Source organism: Microcebus murinus, chromosome 14 (genome assembly GCF_040939455.1).
Source record: "Microcebus murinus isolate Inina chromosome 14, M.murinus_Inina_mat1.0, whole genome shotgun sequence".
Classification (NCBI taxonomy): Eukaryota; Metazoa; Chordata; class Mammalia; order Primates; family Cheirogaleidae; genus Microcebus; species Microcebus murinus.
This window is the reverse complement of record NC_134117.1, coordinates 29191269-29210522: the sequence shown is the minus strand read 5'-3', so window position 1 is coordinate 29210522 and position 19254 is coordinate 29191269. Positions and strand designations below refer to the sequence as shown.

Sequence of the window (19254 nt, the reverse complement as noted above, 5' to 3'; positions counted from 1 at the left end):
GCGAGCTGCACCCTGCCAGGTGGCAGGTGCCCTGACTCTTATTCCTCGTTAGACTGCACTCTAGAGGGCGACAGAGGGGCCCTGATCTCCCAGCCGGGCTCCAACACCTGCATTCCCATAACTCTGTAGCCCGGCTTTTATTTATTTTATACATTGGGCTTACATGAACTTTCACTTGAAGAAAGGGCCCACTGCTAGAAGAAGAAGAACAGGTGAAGAGGAGGAGGGAGAAGAAAGGAGAGGAGGGAAGGAGGAAAAGCTTGCAAGCCACTGATATAATCCAGCTGCATCATATGTTCATGCAGAGACAAAGCTCAGAAGGGGAGAGAGGTGAGAAGTTACACAGCTCAGCAGCAGTAGAGACAGGACTAGAATCCATGTTCCCTGCTATGGCGATGATTGTTCTCAAAAAGACCTTAAATGCCAGGTGGTCTGATTTATTGCTTTGAAGGGTTGTTTTTTCTACATAAAATTCATTTTGGGGTGAGCCCCTCATTGGCACCAGGGCCTCTGAGCATTGGAGTCATTGGCATTGGGGCTTCTTTTCAGTACCCAAGATGCTAGACTGGTCATCTCAGAGCCAGGCCGGAGCTCAGCGGGGACAGCAGGGGTGTGGAGAAGGACCTGGGTGCCCCAGGGGTCTTGCCAGCCCGAGGTGCAGGTGAAGGCATCCTTGACTAGCACTCTGGCTGCAGGCGCTGCCTGGGCCTTGCCTGACGTGGTCATCCATGACCACTGGCCAAGAGAGGGAACAGGCCATCTGTAGCATCTCTGTCCCTAGCTGGTCCTCAGCCCTCCATTCCTCTCAGGGGGACACCAGCCCCCAACTCGCACCCCAGGGCAATACCAGCCCTGGCCACCTCCCACCCCAACACCTGCCTCCTCCACTCTCGTCCTGATTCTCCTTGGATTTATCAGCGACAAGAGGGCCACAGGTGCTCTAGCTGCAGGGGACGTGCAGCTGAAACGACTAGACAAAACATTCCTGCAGAGTCTTCCCAGCTAAGGTCCTGCGACCCTCGGAAGCACCAGGTCCAACACAAGCCACCTCCCTGCCTGCTGAGCCCCTCACCACTTTCCCCTCTGAGTCACATCTCCACACAGTCCCCAATCAATCAGAGCACAGAAACATACGTCATTGCCTTCCAGTTCAAACACTTCAAACTGGAGGGAGATCCGGTACTGGACGGGGGCCACCACCTGCCAGACACAGTTTTTGTTCGTGGGATACTCCTTTGGCCACCCAGGGCTGGTGATGGTTCCATTCAGCTTGGTAATGAAACCGCCACAGGCCACTGCACGGGGGAACAGAAACAAAATGCATTTGGTTTTAGTTCCAAGTGGCTGCAATTTCCCACAAGCAGCAATAAGCCCTGCTGTTCTGTAATGGCAGCAACAACAAAAAAGCTAGACAATGTGTGTCCTTTATTCTAGTCTAATAGTTTCAACTGAAGATTTGGAGGGATGACACTGGGGACCAGTCTTTACAGATGTTTAAAATAGACGATGCCTTTGTGCTTTCCTGCCACCCAGTGGCATGGCTGGGGGTGCCACGTGAATCAGACGGAAGAAGTAGAAATGTCTGCAGAAAGCTAAGGTCTGTCCCTGGCTGCAGGGACAAGCGGATTCACACAGGTGGGCAAGGAAAACAAGGCAGGTAGAAATGCAATGAACAAAGTGTGCTATCAGTTGAGTCACATGAAAGTGCTCATAGTTTCTCCTTGCTTTTATTTTCTACCTTGATAATCATGAAAATTTTACACCATCACAGAAGGTAAATCATGACCCTGATTGCAGTTTCTAGGGCAGAGTCCAAGCAATTTTGGCAGTTTGCTCACATTTATGACAGTTATCAAGCTGTTCTCTCTCTGGGAGGTAGATGGATCTTTCACCACGGCTGCCCCTTGTTCCTTTTGCTGCCCCCTCTGCCCCACGTCCCCGTGAGGCGGGTCCCACACCAACCTTCGCACGTCTTCTTATCGGCAGCCAGCTCGTAGCCTGGGTCGCAGGTGCACCTGTAGCTGCCCAGCGTGTTCACACAGCGATGCTCACACCCGCCGTGGTCTGGCCAGGAACACTCATCCACCTCTGTTGGGGAGGTGACCACGGTCAATCGTCACAAAGCTGCCCGGTCTGTTCCCAAGGCCTCCACATCCCACGGTCCCCAGCTAGCGTGCTCTCAGAACAAGAGTGACTCCTGGTGGCCACTTCCCCAGGAGCCCCATGTCTACAGCCGACAAACTGGCAGCAGCTACAGAGAAGGGCAGGACCCTAACAACGCAAGCCAGGAGACCTTGTTAGCCAGAGCAGGGCTGCTCTGGTGGGCCTCAGGCCCGGGGAATTGGATTCTTTGAGCTGTTCAGTCAGTAGTGTTCATCTGAGGTATTGAAAATCTCATAAGTTTCCGTACCAAAGACGTCATCAATTTTAATGTCACGGAATTAGGGGTTTTCCTCCATAAATATGCAACTTCTCAGAGACATTAAAAAGGGGGTAGACAAAAGGACACATTGCTAGATAAAGATATGTAAGTATTCTTTAAATATTAGAGCCAGAATCTGTTGTTTAGCATTTTTATAAATACCTTTAAGAGGTGTGCACAGGGAGATCTTTAAGGTTATAGAAAACACTGGGCCCTGTGGTTTGCCTGTGCTCCTGGGAGAAACTGCAGGAGAGCCCAGGACAAGGCTGAGTTAGTGGGGTGGGAGGGGGTGGGGCTCCATGGGATTTGGTGCCAACAAGTGTCTAGTGATTTGGAGCAATTAAATGATGGCACATAGATGCCATGGGTGCTGTCCAGAGGAAGAGCATGGGCGTCATTGGAGACTGTCCCCAGACACGTCAGCCCATATGCCCTGAAGAAAAGGAAAACCCTAGTATTGGGCATCTCTAAGAAGAGTATTAGAAACAGAAGGGAAAATACCATTGTCTGTTGCCAAGCCAGGGTACATCTGTCCCTGAAGGAGAGTGTGCAGGGTGTGGCCTAGTGGAGCTGGAGGAGTCTAGTAAAAGGACAACTAAACACTGACACATCTACACAAAAGTCCAATCTAGGAAGAAGAAAGGATGGGACGGGGGTGAGAAGGAGAGCACTGGCCTGTAGCCCCATGGCAGGTAGGAACAGAGCAAGTATGGATGGTTCACCAAAGCCTGAAAGGACACAGTACACACAGGAGAGATCAGGACATCTAAGGCTTGGTCAGGATCTGCACAGATACCAGTCTTGCCGCCTCAAGCAGGGATGCTTTTAGTCACGTTCCTGACAGATGGCTTTTCAGACCCTGCCTGAAAACTCCCAGAGACAGGACTCTCGCTACTTTTCAAAGGTATTTCTTGGGTCAAAAGTCTAAATCCTTGCAACTTCCAACCCGTTGGCCCTACAGAAAATGCAAACCCTCCACTTTTTATGTCTCCCTCTACTCTGCCCTTTTCCAACTCAGATATACCCATTTCCCTCCAATCCTCGTCTGTGATGTACAAATACCTCATCAACCTGTTTGCTCTTCACTGGGGGAAGGACGGTTTGTAAATACCACGTCATTTCACTTAGCAAGATAGCAAACTTAGGGAACTCTAGGAAGGACGTATTCTTGGGCTCAACAAAGGTTTCAATAAATTAATTGGTCATCAGGGGTAATTGGGTTCAGTAGAGATGCTCCAGGCAGGGAGATAAAGTTGCCCATGGCCTCAAATCAACATAAGTATCAAGTATGCAAAGACCCTAACAATGGTGCAATTATTTGTTCATCACCTTACAATGTGCAAAGCGCTTTCTTAGCCATTTGCTAGAAAGTATAGAAGAAAGAAAATTGATCATAAAGAGTAATGTGAAGAGTCCAGGCTTTAGAGTGAGTTTGACCTGGGTTGGATCCACCAGTGAATCTTCCCCCAACAAATCGGATGAAGACCGGGGAGCTGACCTCTCTGAGCCTCCCGCCTGTTTTCAAATGAGAACCATACTTGCTTTTAGGTTGTGGTGACCGAAAATGATGCACGTGAATTGCCCAACATATAGCCTGTCGATACACAGGAGCTATCACGACAGACCACAGTGGAGTTGCCTTTGAAATGCCAGCGGGCAGAGAGACATGGTGATGGGGGTGATGAGAAGGAGGAGGTTGGCCAGGCAGGGGTGGAATAGTGTAGGCCTGAGGAGGGGCGGGAGACAAGGCAAGAACAGAAAGGAAGAAATGCCTCAAGTCTGGGCCCGAGAAGGAAGACCGGGTGGGCGGGAGGGCAGCACGGCAGATTCGAGGCACTGGGGCTGGTCCCAGGGAGAAGGAGGGAGGAAACTGAGGGACGAGCCCATCAGAGGAGGCGAAGACAGGCAAAGGACCAAGGCAGGCGGCATCAGAGGCTCCCCCCGCCCCCTGCCTTGGGGGCAAGAAGGAGAAGCCCCCAGAGGAGCAGGTCTCTCGGTGCCCTCTCAGTGAGGTGGAGGGAGAGGGGCCAGTGGAATGGACTCAGGCCCAGAGCCAGCGGAATGTAATTCCTCCAAGGTCTAGAACTGTTTGACCCAGGAAGATGGAGGAAAGTTATACTTTTACACCTGAGCCCTCTCCAGCGAGAGCCGTGGGATGTTTGGCCATTTACAGCCCTGCCCCAGCGCGGATGGATGGCGTGGATGCCCGCCAGTGCCGCCCACGCTGCGGTACAGCGCCTCTGCTCCAAGCCCACGGGCTGGTGCTTGCTCTGCACTGCAGGGGCCAAGGCCAAGCCTCCCAGAAGAATCTGGGAGCACATGGGGGTGGGAGAAGAGGCTGGAACCAGGGCTCAGCCTAGCACAGTGCGAGCCCTGGCTCCTCGTCCTCCAGGTGGTAGTGGAGAAAGAAGGAACCATTCTGTGGGTAGGTAAAGAGACGTCTCAGGCGGGATCCCAAATAATTGTTTCAAGGAGAATGAAGGCAAGGGAAGGCCGGCACATTCCTAGGCTTGTGAAGAAGTACCTTGAAGGCAGCCAGTCCCCCAGCACACCCCGCACGGTGGCCCATCATCTCCGGGACGGTGGGATGTCGCGGGCAGGGTGGGAATCCTCACGTCCTTTACGTGGAGGGTGTGGGACCAAAATGGCCCCACCAGCCCTTGAATGTGGCCAGCGTCTCCCAAAGCAGCCAGAAGTGTAAGGTGCTCTGCTTGCTGCCGGCCAGCAGGCTCCGAGAGGAGCTGCCATCTGGCACCGGGAGAGCGTGCAGAGGCCAACGGTGCCCTGGCCAGCACCAGGCGCCAGCTGGGCCCTGTGCAGAGCCGCCTGCCAACTGGCATCACGGCAAGAGCTTCTTTGGCTTGTGCCAACTCTTCTGCAGGGCCTCCGCTGCTACTCCTCCCGCCTCTTTCCCTGGGGAAGTCCCGACACAGGCGCTGGGCACTGTGTTCGCAGGACATCCCACCGATGGCCTTGCCTGAACAAGCCTGGGCTACGGAAGCTGACCGTGCCCGGTCGCTAGACTGGCACCGTCTGACGCGGCAGCCCCAGCGCATGTGGCTGCCGAGCACGTGAGAGGTGCCCTGAGCATGAAACACTTGCAGGATTTCCAACACGTAGTATGAAAACTGCCATTAATATTGTTATGTATTGAATACATATTAAATGACATCATTTTGGATATGTGAAGTTAAATAAAATATATCATTAACATTAATTTTACCCGTTCCTTTTCTTTTGTAAGGTGGCTGCTAGAAAATTTAAGATTGCACATGCGCCTCTCGTTTGTGCCTCGCATCCTACTTCTTCTGCATGGCGCTGCCTGAGACCGTGGTCTTTCATCTCGCTCCTGCAGGAGAGCCTTGCCAGGTAGGCAGAGCAGGTAGCAGGACACCCACTCCCAATGGGGAAACTGAGCCCCATGCAATCATCCGCCCACCCATTCATTCACTGCTCAGTAAGCATTAATATTTGCTGAGCCCGCCGTGTGCCAGGCACTGGGAGTGCAGAGGAGAACAAAGCAGGTGCGGCCGGTCTCAGGAAGGAAAGCTGACCTGTCAGAGAGAGGATCGCTATGAGGAGTGCAGGACTGGCCGCAGGGCTTCAGATGACAAATCCAGAGCCCTTATTCCTACACCCCTGCGGTGTCAGGAAGGTAGAAGGGTGCCTAGTGTCAGAATCAAACCACAGACACTCAGGAAAAATTCCAACCCCTTCACTTTCCTTTCCTGTGGCTTTTGGGTCTCCTTAGCGGAAAGAGTATGGCCTGCGCAATCCTACAGATCCAGTTCTAGTTCTAGCTCTGCCACTTCAGGACTTCCCTTTCCTCTGTTTAAAAATGGGGACAAGGATAATGCCCACCCAGGGGCTGTTCTGGAGGTGAGACGACCAGTGCAGCCTCTGGCACATGGCAGCACCCGTAGACGTCTTTGCCGTCTTAGGGCTAGATGGGGATTCTGCTAGTCCTGGTCCTCCCTCGAGAGTCAGGGCCAGGGTCAAGGTTGTACTTTTCTCCTTTTCTAAACACGCTTCTCTGCAGTCCTCCTTGACATGATGATGCCAGGCCAGGTCTGTGCACTCAGTTGGTATAGGTGGGCCTCGATTAACTCCTTCCCAGGCATCTAAAAAGATGTTCGAAAATTGAAATACCCTCGAAGGAGGACACCGAGTACCCCGGGAGTCCCACGGCCTCCACTGAGGCCCGCACCCACACTCAGCAATGCCACCACCCATTTGTTTCTGTTCTTTCACCACCGTGAGCCCTTGAGGACAACCACGGCGTGCTTTCCTCACTACCCCCAGCCCCGGTACGGCGCCGACACGCGGTGTGGTGCATGCTGAATGCAGGTTACGTGGGGAGGGGGAGAAAGTGGTATCTTCTAACTGGCAAATGGAGCCAGTTACCATGGTTACTTAGAGCAGGTAAGGGCCATCACTCAGTCCCTCACAAGCCATTGCCCCAACTGACATCTCCAGTAGGGCTGCCTTAAAAAATTCAGGAGGTCCAGTTAAATTTGACTTTCAGATAAACAACTGCTAAGTGCAGTATGCAATATTTGGGAAATACAGTAAAATAATTGTTCTTTATCTGAAATTCCAATTTAACTGGGCATCCTGGTTTTTTACTTCCCAAATCTGGCAACCCTGATCTCCTGCCTCAGCCAATCCTCTTAAAAAGGTGCATTACTCATTACCTGTAAAATCAGGAATGAGGTGTGGGTGGGTCGGTAGGAACTGGCTGCCAGTTACCTTGCCGCAATGGACCCCAGCACCTAACTTGCGGACCCAGGCATGGAAGTCAGGGGAGGAGAAGGTCAGGAGAATTAGAGTAAACAGAATGCGGATAAAAACCTCATCATCACACATGACATGTGGTAGGCAGAATAAGGCCCCCCCAGAGCCGTCTACATCACAGCCTTGCAACTTGTGAACCTGTTACCTGACATGGCAAAAAAGACTCCTCAGGTGTGATTAAGTTCAGGATATTGAGATGGCAGAGTCTTCTGGATTATCTGGATGGGCCCAGTCTCGACAGGAGGGTGCATGTAAGGAAAGAGGTAGGTGGAGAGTCGGGGTCAGAAGAGGAGATGTGACAACAGGAGCATGGGTCTGTGATCAGCCTAAGAAAGACACAATCGCCATCGCTGGCTTGGAGCATGGAAGGGACCACGAGCCAAGGAACACAGGAAGCTCCTAAGAGCTGGAGAAGGCAAGGACATAGATTGTCCCCTAGAGCCTGAAGAAAGAATGCAGCCTGCCACCACCTTGACTTTAGCCCGGTAAGATCCACTTCAGGGGTCTGAACTCCTGAACTGTAAGATGATAAATCTGCGTTAAGCCACCAACTTTATGGTAATTGGTTTCAGCAGCAATAGGAGACTAATACGTTGCAATAGTAAGGAGAACTCGTCACATCATTTTCCCCAGACAGAATAATCACTTCAAAGATTCCTTTCCTAGCAATTAATGGGGCTAAATAGTACCCTAGTGTATTCACTTATACTATTTCACTTTCTTCTGACAACAACCTTGCAATAACCTGGTAGCAACATTTCTACAGGTGGAGACTGGAGCTCAGAGAAGCTGTGCAACTTGCTCAAGGCCATCCAGCCAGTGTCGCTGCTGCCAGGTCAGCCGGGGACGTCCCCAGGCTAGGAGACACCAGGCACATGTAGACTGGGCCAGGGTTGGGTAGGGGTTATGGATTTCCAGGCATCTCGACTAGGGCTGCCATATCCTTCTTCTCTGTGCAATGACAAGGTGACCTGTATTTGGAACACACTTGCTATGGCCTGGCTCTTTTTGCTTGGGAAAGACTCAACTAAGTTTCGTCTCCCATTATTCAGAACATTATGATTCCTGCTCTGTTACTGCTTGGGTTCTGCTCTGCCCCAGATGCCTCCAGACAGGAAGGAATAAGTCCCACGTCTTGTTTGGCACTTGCCAGTCTATAAGGTGCCTCTGTAGCTATCCTTTCATGGGGCTAGGTGACATGTGCAGATTTCCTGGTCCTTGTCTTGCAGGGAAGAAAACTGAGGCTTCAGCAAGGACAAATGGCCTGCTCTGGATGACACGGCTTGAAGTGGGTTCTTCTGACACCTACTCAGTTCATGTAAAAGCTAATGAAGGCTCTAAGACGGGGGCAGAGGGGAGATTGGGAGTAGGGGAGGAACAAAGATTTCCAGGTTGGCTCTGCCAGGAGTCCCAGGGCAGGAGGGAAGGAGAGAAAGCAGTCTCCCTGGGTAGCGGTGGCTGGGGCCTGGGGAAGTGGGGGTGCTAATTAAGGGCCCTCAGCTGCAGAGAACTGGACATCTCTGTTCAACGGCTGCTGCTGGACTCCTGGGTGCCCAGGTCCAAGATGTGGGGGAGCATCTGTGCTTCCCTCTTAGGGTGTGGTCTTTGGGGCTTCAAGGCCCTGAGAGCAGAGAAGGAAGATGGAAGCCCACACTTCTGGGGCTAGGTCCTCCTATGCCGTTCTGGGTCTGGATATGTCAAGACCCTACAGAGCAGCAGGTCTCCAACGCAGTATGGAGGCTTGTTCCCAGAGCACCACCCCCTTCCTCTCTTCCACACCCCGTCACTTGGGGTTAGGCATGCAGGCTGGGGGTGCTGACGCTTCAGGAGCTGCAGACCTGTCTGCTTCTCTGGCCTGCATCAAGGAATTTAAGGCCACGCTGGAAAGAGTTTGAGCTTGAGAATTTGTATGTCTTTCTTTTTTTGAGACAGCTCTGTTGCCCAGACTGGAGTGCAGTGGTGTCATCATAGCTCATTGCAACCTCAAACTCCTAAGCTCAAGCCATCCTCCTGCCTCAACCTCCCAGGGTGCTAGGATTGTAGGCATGAGCCATTGGGTTTGGATCCCTGATCTGCCACTTAACTGTCTTCGTGGTCCCGAGCAGCCCTTCTCAGCCCTGATCAAATGTGATTCAAACCTAAGTCAAAGAAAGGGTTATTTTGGGAATTAAATGGCATCATGTAAGTTAAGTGCCTTACCCAGTTCTTGGCACATAGTAGGTGCTCAATTCATGAGAGCTGCTATAATAATATTCATTGTTATCAATGCTCAGTTTCACTACAGAATAGTTTGCCCTTGTAAATTAAATCTAATTTCCAAGTGCAGAACTTCCTGCCACAGAGAAGCTGAGGCTGAGCCTGCCCCGACCAGGTGGGGACTCTGCTGGGACCTTACACTCTGCTCTCAACGGGGCCACGGCCTTTTTCCTGCAGGCAGCCTAGTTTGATGCTAAGCTTCCATATGGGTTTTCTTTGTGAGCCTTAAGCCAGGGGGAGCAATATTTCTTCTCGTGTCTAAAAGTGGAAACAAACTGCTAATTCATACCCTTGAAAAAATTGGCTGCAAAGCCTGCTTTATTGATAGAGCCATCAGACACAAACTTCATCCACAGCCTGTTGGAGCTCGACTTCACATCCTCCGGCTTCTCGTATCCACAGAAGTGGCCGATCAGGGCGCTCTCTTCCGTGGGGCCATCTCGGATTTCCAGGTAGTCATATGCACAGCTGTCGTGCCTTTCGATCTGAAGGGGAAACAGAGGCAACGTGGATGACAACAGATGGCCCAGCTGTCAGGTTTTTGATTTAAGAAGGGAACTCAAATATCGCTCTCAAAAGCTAACCAAGAGGCAAAAGGACCCAAGTGTGCCTGGGGTGTCTCCACACCGTCTTCTTCCTAGTTGCAGAAGTACAGGGTAGCTGAGAAGAGACAGGGAAGAACAAGTCCACAAAACTTCCTTGGATCCCATTCTAGATTTCCCTTCAATTATTCCCCTCAATCTCTGCATGGCCTTCAGAAGGTAGGTGAACCCAATTTCAAAGCCTACAAAGATTTTAATATGGGATGTCCTGGCACAACTCACCATGGAGTTGAAAATGGCCCCTTAGGTTCCTATTTTTAACCAAGAAATGGAAACCCATTTTTATAGAGCGGAATATGTCTAGTAAAAGTTGCCATTTACTTCATCCTTGGTAAGACAATCTGAGCAGCACTCACCTCGAAAGCTTGGAAGGTAAGTCCCACGTGAAACCCCTCCGAAACCGAAATCCTCCAGACACATTCCTTGGAAGGTCTGTAGTCATCCGGGTAGTTGGGAGATTGAATCTGACCCGCATCTTTGTTAATGTCTCCACCACATGTAGCTTTGGAAAGACAGCACAGGAGGAAGAGGGGGGTCCCTGGTCAGATCTTAGGAATTAACGAGGCGGGGGGCACTTGTCACCACTAGGTGGCTCCACTCGCCAACATTTTCATCTCCTTCCAACAAACACTGAGCCTCCAGAAAGGCACAATTGCATTGGTTTCCAACTCTGAATTTTTTTCCCTCAAAGAAAATAACCATGTAGGGCAGTGGTCCTCTACCTTCTCTGTGCACCAAAATCACCTGGGAGGTGTTCCAAACTGTGGCGGCCAGGGCCACATCCCCAGAGGTCCTGATTTAGGTGAGAGCTGGGAGCAGCGGTGAAGTTTCCCAGGAGATTCTAATGCAGACGGTAGAGGACACCCCCACGTGCACACACACACACGCATGCTCACACAGCGCACACACACATGCACACACGGTGCACACACAATGCACACACGATGCACACACACGTATGTACAACATGCATGCACACACGATACACAAACACGCATGCACACACAGTGCACATTACTTCTTTTACAAAAACAAAACTTTGGTCTCTCCAAAATGACAACACTTTAAGGCCAAAAGGGGTCTTAATAATTTTCTAGTTTCCCTTTTTTGGTGGGGTTAGGGTAGGGTGGGCAGAAGAGAAGTTCAGTACTCGGAACACACAGAAGCAGCACTGCCTGGTGGCAGCTGCCTAGAGCCTAGACCTGGAGGGTCGGTTCCCTCTGCTCAACAACCAGGGTGGCCTCAGAGCCCTTCTAAGAAATGTGGTTGGAAATTCCCTTGACGTCCAAAGTCTTCTTTTCACAAATGAAACCAACAGAGGCCCAGAGAGGTCAGAGTCTTTGCTTAGGCTCACACAGCGATTCACAGGCTGCAGTCGCCCCCCCACACACCCCACTCCTGTGTGGGGAGGGTGACTCCCCCTGGTGTGGGGGGAGGGTTCGGGGGTGGTGACAGGGACGTGGCACCAGCTCTGAGGTAAGCAGCTGGCCACCGCTTCCAGGAGGTGGGGGCGGCGGCCGGGCCTGCCCTGCGCCAGCGACCACCCTGGCAAGCGGGGTGGGAAGGAGCCGGCGGGCTGCAAGGGAAGGCCAGGGCTTCCCAGGAGCCACTCCAGCGGCTTCTCCCACCGTGAACCAACCTTCGTACACCGCGAAGAAGCCCTTGCCCAGGCTGTTGCTGCTGCTGCGGAACTCCACCCAGAGCCGGCTGGCCGTGGAGGTGAGGGGCTCCGGCACCTCGTCGCCACAGAACCTGCCTGGGAAGTGGAAGATAAATGGTCAGGACGCCGTGGGACAGCAGGAGGGCACTCAGCCCAGCCGGGGAGAGTTCGAGGTGAGCGGCAAGCCTGGCCGTGACAGCTTGTCCTGTGGCACATACGGGGTGAACAGACGTCATAGAAAGAGTCACACAGCCTTGTGCCTCGCTCAGGCTGACTTTGGGAGAGTTCCGGATTCCAGTCAATCAAAGGCCCCAGGATATGGCCCTCGTGTCCCCTCCGCTACCAAGTGGGCTGTGAGGGTATGGCAGGGTAATGTCCGAGATGGTGGTGACGGATTCTTTCCCTGGCATTTCCTGTGGCATACACGCCCTCCCCTGTGGGGACATTAGACATTCTGCTTTCCTGCCTCAGGAAGGGATGCCAGAGAACACACGACAAAGAAATCACATCTTCTTGGCGTTTGAATTTCATAAGCCCAGTCACTATACCAAAGATCTGGAAGAATGTACAATGAATAAGAGCACATTTTCCCCTGCTGGTGGTCTCAGGAGGGGACCTAGGATGGCAGGGTGAGGGGACTGGGGAGAGAAAGGATTGGAGAGAGCACCAGGGAGGCCCCCAAAAGACCTGTACCCCAATCCCACCCTGAGCTGAGATTTTGGATGGAAAAGGATGACAGAGACCCCAAGTAGGCTTAAGGATCTGGGAAAAGCAGAAAACTGCCCCAAGTCCCTTGGCAGAGCCTGGAGGGCAAATGAGACCCAGATTCCCCTGCGCCCCCTGTCCAGGGGTCAGAATAGCAGTGTCTACACGGTCTGTCCAGGGGTCAGAATAGCAGTGTCTACATGGTCTGTCCAGGCATTTGCCCATGAGACGGGCATGCAGAGCTCTTCAGGCAAAGCATGGAAGGACGGCAGCCATGTGATTCCAGGGTCCTCAGAGGGGTGTGGAAGTGACTTTCCCATAGCCCAGAGGACTGGGGATCCATAGAATATCTCCCAAGCTTCTAGGGAGATGTGGACTTGGTGCCACTCTGAACTGGCCTAGGGTTGAGACAAGGAGGAACCACAGCGGCCATTTCTCTGGACTGGGGACTGACTAGTTGAAGATGAGGACGTCCCAGCAATGCCAGTCGGGATATGGGTGCCTGCCCTGCCACCACGCCTTGGCATAACTACGCCTACCACCTGCAGCCCCCACCCCAGGGGAAGAAAACACAAGTTGAAATTAAGTTCCTACTACTTGATGTAAAAGAGGCTCATAATAGATAGAAATTTTGTTATTGAAAAAAAAATTGTATTTTTTAGACACTTTGGGTATGTGGTCTGAAATCTGGAGCCTCTACAGAGGAAAATGGCAAGGCTTGGCCTTCTCAGTACATGGTAATTCTTGGCCACCCATTTCCTAATGCTGCACAAGGGTGGCAGGCCAGGGCAAGGGCAAGGGCAGGGACGGGGCAGGGGGAGACAGGTTGAGCTTCCTACTGATCAGTTCAGCGCACAGACCAGCCAGGGCCTATGTGGACCAGTAGTCCATGGCTCTGCCAAGCACCTACTGTGTGAGTCACTCAAAGAATTTATTTAGTTCTGGGGGGAAACGGGGAATGACTACTAATGGATATGGGTTTTCTTTGGGGGAGGATGAAAATATTCTAAAATTGATGGCGGTGATGGTTACACAACCCTTGAGCATGCTAATAATCACTGAGTGGTATACTTCAAATGGTGAATTGTGAATTGTACAGTATGCAAGTTATATCTCAATATATTTTTAAAACTTGAGTGGGTACTCTCATTGCCGGTGCCATATCAGGCACGGGACAAGCCACTTGGAGCTGTAATTCTACTTTGCCCTTCTGAGAAATAGGGGAGCAGGTGAGGCCAGGGAAGGAATAAAGGCCACTGTGGACACTTCCTAATGGCCAACTGTGGCATCCATTCATCAGGGAGAAACAGGGGTGGAAGCTGCTAATCTCCTGTACTTCCTTCTCATTTTGGTCACCTGCAGCCTTTTGGATTTAGAGAGCTTAATATTAAGTGAGATGAGATAAAACTCCTGCCAAGAATTCTGCAAGGAAAAATGCAGCAGAAGCCTATAAATTTTCGGTAATGGTTCCTCTGGCGTGGCCAATTAGTGTCAATCGGCTTTCGGAAAACAGTGTGCAAGCTTGGGTGAGTGAGGAGACAGAGGAGACGGAGCGCTGAGCAGCAGTTAGACAGCGCCCATCCACAAAAGGAATTCCTCCGGAGCCCAGCCCAAGTTCCAAGTCCAAGTCTCTCCTTTTAAAACCCAGCTGTCACAGCCGCTGAGGACTGTTCCCAAAAGAGAGAGGGATTTTCACTGCCTCGCTGCATACGGATCTAACCGGATAAGATGAACCACCCACCACCCAGGGGCCACAGGACAACCCGTCTCCGCTCAGTCCCCAGGGGGAGGTAGGAATTGCAGTCAACGGTGTATCTTACTGCCTTGGCAGAGCTAGACTTGTAGAATAAATCACACAACATTCCTCAACTCTATCCCCAAATCGCTTTGTAATTCTTACTAGAACCCCCGTCTAGCGGGCTCATCTTCATCATAATGGTTCTAATAAAAGCCCCTCTTTTATTAACTATGTCTATGCCAGACACTGTCCTAAGCACTTTCCATGGACTATCTCATTTTGTCTGCTACTCCCTGAACTAGGTACTATCATTCATCTCATTCCACAGATGAGAAAGCTGAGGGTCAGAGGATTGAAGTCTCAAAGCTGCAAGTGGAAGCAGGGTTTGAACACTGGCAGTCAGAGAGTTTCATCATCAGTATTGCCGTCTTCATCACCATCACCATCGCCACCAGCACCATCAAAAGGAACTTCTCTATCTCAGGTGCAATTCTGAACATCGTGCAATTTGAGATAAAGAGACATCGTATCTGCTCTCTGGGATGTAAACATCCTTCCCATTTCCCAGTTTGGAAACAGATACATAGGAATGAAGATCAAAGCCTCAAACCGTAAAGCAAGTCTGTAGTAAGTGCCAGGCTTGGCTGTTTGACGCACTCTATCATTTCTGCTCACTTGGGAGCGAAGCTACCCCTGGCCAGGGAGCCCCAGAAGTAGGGCCACATGACACTGATTGGCCAGCCTGGCCTTTCTGAACTTCCCTCCCCAGTTCAGGGAAAGGGGCTTTTGTGTGCACTGTGGTGATACAGAATGCCAAAAGACAGTTCTGCATACAAAAGTGCATTGTTAGAGTAATTCCTCTAACAGAAATAAAGGCAGGGGCTCAAATGTACAGGACAGCATTTAAGATTGCTGGATGAGTTCTCTGTGCATCCATCTCCCTCCCTGCTTTAGGTACCATCTCATAAGGGACTCCTAAAACCGAAAAACCAATTTGATATCTTTAACCAGCCATGAAATGTTCTCAGTCTACCTACAGTTCTCTTTAATCACTATGTGAAAACCTAGGTCTCAAACAGCCTCCTTCCAAGGAGACTAAACAGGCTGGAGAGAAACCAGACTAGAGAAAAGGTGTCAGATTCCTAAACTGAAATCCAGTTCCTGGATTTAGAGGAGGAGTTTAATAAGGATATCAAGAAGAGGAAATGCAGATGAGGACACTACAAGTGGTCTCCATGGGGAGTCATAAAGAGTTCATTCATAAAAAGTTATGTGTCCATTATGCCTGGATTTTCACACACTGCCCTGGGAAAAAATGCAATGCACAGTTTTCAGAGCAAGATGCATACTTTCACAATCCGCCCTAATCCGCTCTCCCTCCTGCCAAAGGGGCATTGACCTGCCTCCTCCCAGCAGATTTCATGGCACTGACCCCTCCCAGGGACCAGCTCAGCGACACAATGCACTTGTTCCAAACACAAAAGTTCACTAACAACTGCATTTGGAAACATCAGAGCAGGCCAAATAGTTGGCAAAGGAGAACTCCTGCAAATGAAGAATGACGGTTACAGGCGCTGGGCCATGGCTTGGCTGCAACACACTGCGCGCGCGCGCACACACACACACACACACACACACACCACACACACACACACACACCACACACACCACATGCTGCAAAGTGGTTAAAACTCGAGCCAAAAAAACACCAAAACAAAACAAAAACCCAAACCATCATCACCAAGAATGAACGACAAAAGTCCTATCTCATTAATGAAAGTGCAACCGGAGATACCAGGATCTGCAGTGAGAAAATTCTTTTTTTCAAGTTCAATAAAAAGGAACTACTGGAAATCTCTCTGCCTGTGCCCATTCGCAGGAACGTGCCTTGGCCCTCTTTGGGGAACTTCAGTCGCAGAGAGCTTCCTCCTCCTGAGCCTTTAAATCTATCCCATTCCTGGGAGGATAGGATGGCCAGATTTAGCAAACAAAAATCCAGGAAGCCCAGATAAATCTGAATTTCAGATAAACAATGAATAATGTATTTTATCTGGCACCTCTCGGGGGACACCCTGCTCAGATTCAGCAGTCACCACTCCCTGACACAAGGACAAATGAATTCTGGTCTGATCCACTAGCTGGCTGTGTGGCCTTAGAAATCAGTCTACACCTGGAAGTTTGGTTTTCTCGTGAAGGTGGGGGATCAAGTGACTGTGAGGTCCCAGCCAGGTTGAGGGGTCTGTGATTCTGCGTTCTCATGAAGCTCCTCCCACACAGCTCCTTCTATTATTTTAATTATAAAATGATACCTGAATGCATCCTTGCAAAAGATTCAAACAACAGAGAAATATACAAAACAAAACAGGAAGCCGTCCACCATCTCCAATCTTCCTTTCTCAGAGGTAACCACCTTCAATAGTTCGATGAGCATCCCTGGAGTCCCCTTTCTATGTATGGTACTAGACATGGGCACCCGTTTGTACCTCCAGGAATTTAAACTCATGGCCCTCTGGGTGAGAGAACCCGTGTGCTGTGCCCACTGGAAGCTGAATGGGGGTGGAGGGAGTGGACCCCTGGAAGCATAATGTCTGCCAGGCCCCTTGAGTACAGCCAGACCCTCCGTCCCTTCTCTTCTGACCTATCCTATCCCTGGCTCCCCAGAGTCCAGCAGAAAGCCAGGGCTCGGTCCAGCCATGACTCCTCAACTTAGCCCTCTCCTTTTCATTCCTGCCTCAGCCCCAGCAAACTGCCCCAACCCAGCTCACTCCCAGGCAATCATTTGTGGCATAACAGGTGTGGCTTTTCTGCTGTCATGAAGATATGCCAGGGACAAAGTCCTCAGAGTGCTTAGACTCGCCCAACCCGGGAGCCTGCCCTACAGACCCCTCTAAGAGTGAGGACAACCCACTGTCAGCTGAGACACCCCCCCCCCAATCTGGCTCCCTGTCAATCTGCTCCCAGCTCCACCCCAGCTGCCATTCCTGGGCTGGGCGAGTTCCAGTGTCTGCTCCCAAGACACTGATGCGATGGGTCTTCCACACAGTGCTCATCTTCCCCGTATCCCCCAGTGATCCCTCTTCCTGTGAACCATCTGGAGTGAACTAACCTTTCTTTTCACACTACCTGCCTGCTGCATCTCACTCTAAGGTCAAGCGACCATCTCATGGGTGAGTTCATGCCCTGTTCATCTCACAAAAAGAATACATGCTCATTATGGAAAGACTAGAAAATATGGCTACACCAAGAACAACAAAATAAAATTTAAAAAAATACTCATCCTGAAATAGCCACTGTGTGTTATTTCTTTATACTTATAATTTTGGTTGATACTTATATTATAGATTACAAAATGGTTTCTTCCAGTTGAATTCAGACTGCACCTTATTTTAAGTAATTTTGCTTTTGAATGACTTTGGACAGGACATTCAGTGTTAAATTCACTATTTCCCCACCACTCATTTTATTATACCAATCCCATCTCATTCATTCACACCTTATCCCTAAAGGCATCTAAATTTGTAATGACTACACAATATATATGTATTTTTTTTATCACAATGGGATCCTACTGCATATTCTATTTTGCAATATACTTTTTTTCACGTAACAGTGTGCCACGAATACTTTTCTGTCTCAATAAATAGTCACTTCCAACTTTATTTTTAATGGCTGGGAAGTTTTCCATTGAAAAGATGTATCACAATTTATTCGGCTAACACCTACTGCTAAAGATTTAAATTGCTTTCAATTTTTGCTGCTCCAGTGAACATCCCTGTAGCTAGAGTTTTGCACACTTCCTTAATTAGTTCCCTAGGATAAATTCCAAGACGAGGAATTGCTAGGTCAAAGGGTATTTGCAGTTTTAAAAGCTTTTAACATGTGTGGCCGAATGGGGTGCCCAGAGTTTTACAATGACACAGGCCCTTGAGAACTTCCTGTGACTGCTGTCAGGAACGACCCTTCCCAGCATTAACAGGAGCCCAGAGAACATCTGATCACTCCGCTCTTAAGGCTGTCTAAAGTCAACTCACCCAACAGGGGGGCTTTTCTCCAATAACCATCCCGGACCTCCACGTAATCGTACCAGCACAGGCGGCTTTTAAACAAATCCATGGATGTGAAGTTTAAGACGATCTGTAAAGAATGACCATAAAGTGAGTTTTGGCAGCAAAGCCCGAGGAGTTTTGAAAGATACATCTTGCATACCGGCGTTCTCACGTTACCCTTTAGCATACGGGATTCTCAGACCACAGCAGGAGTGTTGCCTCAAATACACACTCGAAGGAAACCTGATGACATTAAATAATAAACCTTCAGCAGGATGGGGAGTAAACAGAAGGAGATGGGTCCTTTGGTTCTGTCTGGGGAATCACTTGAGCTTTTGAAGTCACCAGGTGGTTTACACAAAGCAAGATGCATTAAAAAGAGCGGCCAGGGTGCGTTGAGACGGGGTGTTTGGAAGGAGGTGAGGGGTCAGGGAAGTGCAGAGATACGAAAAGATCCTATAACATCATCAGTCATTCCGAGGGGCTGGGGTTAGCTGGGGTGCATCTGAGCACCTCCGTGGTCAATGTCCCCGGCCATGACCCTCACTCTGCTGAGGTGGGGTGTGTCTATCTGACAACCTTCCCACAAGGAGTCTGTCCATGCACTAATCTGTTCATTTGTTCGCTCCACCACTGTTTGTTGACCACCTACTGAGCGCCGACCCCGGTTGGCCAACGGAGACAGAAAGAGCAGGAAGACAGGGCCCCAGGTCCAGGAACAGGCAGATGCAACAGCATGGTGTAAGTGCTGAAGGGAGGGGGACGGTCAGATGGAGCCCTTTGGCAGTCCTGAAGAGAGAGAAATAAATTCTGCCTGCTGAGGCTGGAGAAGACCTCTCAGAGGAGGTGACATTTAACCTGAGGGGCCTCGGGGATCTGTGGGCAGAGAAGTAGGGCTAGCGTGTTTCCCTGAGCGGAACTGACGTTGAGCAAAGGCCAGGAGCTGTTTGGGGAAGTGTCCATGGGCCCCGCACAGGGCACTGATTGTGCGTGTGTCTAGAACGAGGGGCAGCAGGCCGATAGCTGGGAGG

The 19254-nt window shown here is 50.5% G+C and overlaps 1 protein-coding gene across 1 annotated transcript in view; it reads right to left on the bottom strand.

The window, feature by feature from the left end:
* Window positions 1–19254, bottom strand: part of TLL2 (tolloid like 2) — a 117265-nt gene that overhangs the window by 16028 nt on the left and 81983 nt on the right. Inside the window, exons 10-15 of the mRNA XM_012767277.3 lie at window positions 18209–18311; window positions 11714–11830; window positions 10431–10576; window positions 9762–9957; window positions 1963–2088; window positions 1135–1295 (exon numbers count right to left, since the gene is read on the bottom strand). Of these exons, the coding sequence (XP_012622731.1) occupies window positions 1135–1295; window positions 1963–2088; window positions 9762–9957; window positions 10431–10576; window positions 11714–11830; window positions 18209–18311 (849 nt within the window). The remainder of the gene's footprint in view (window positions 1–1134; window positions 1296–1962; window positions 2089–9761; window positions 9958–10430; window positions 10577–11713; window positions 11831–18208; window positions 18312–19254) is intronic.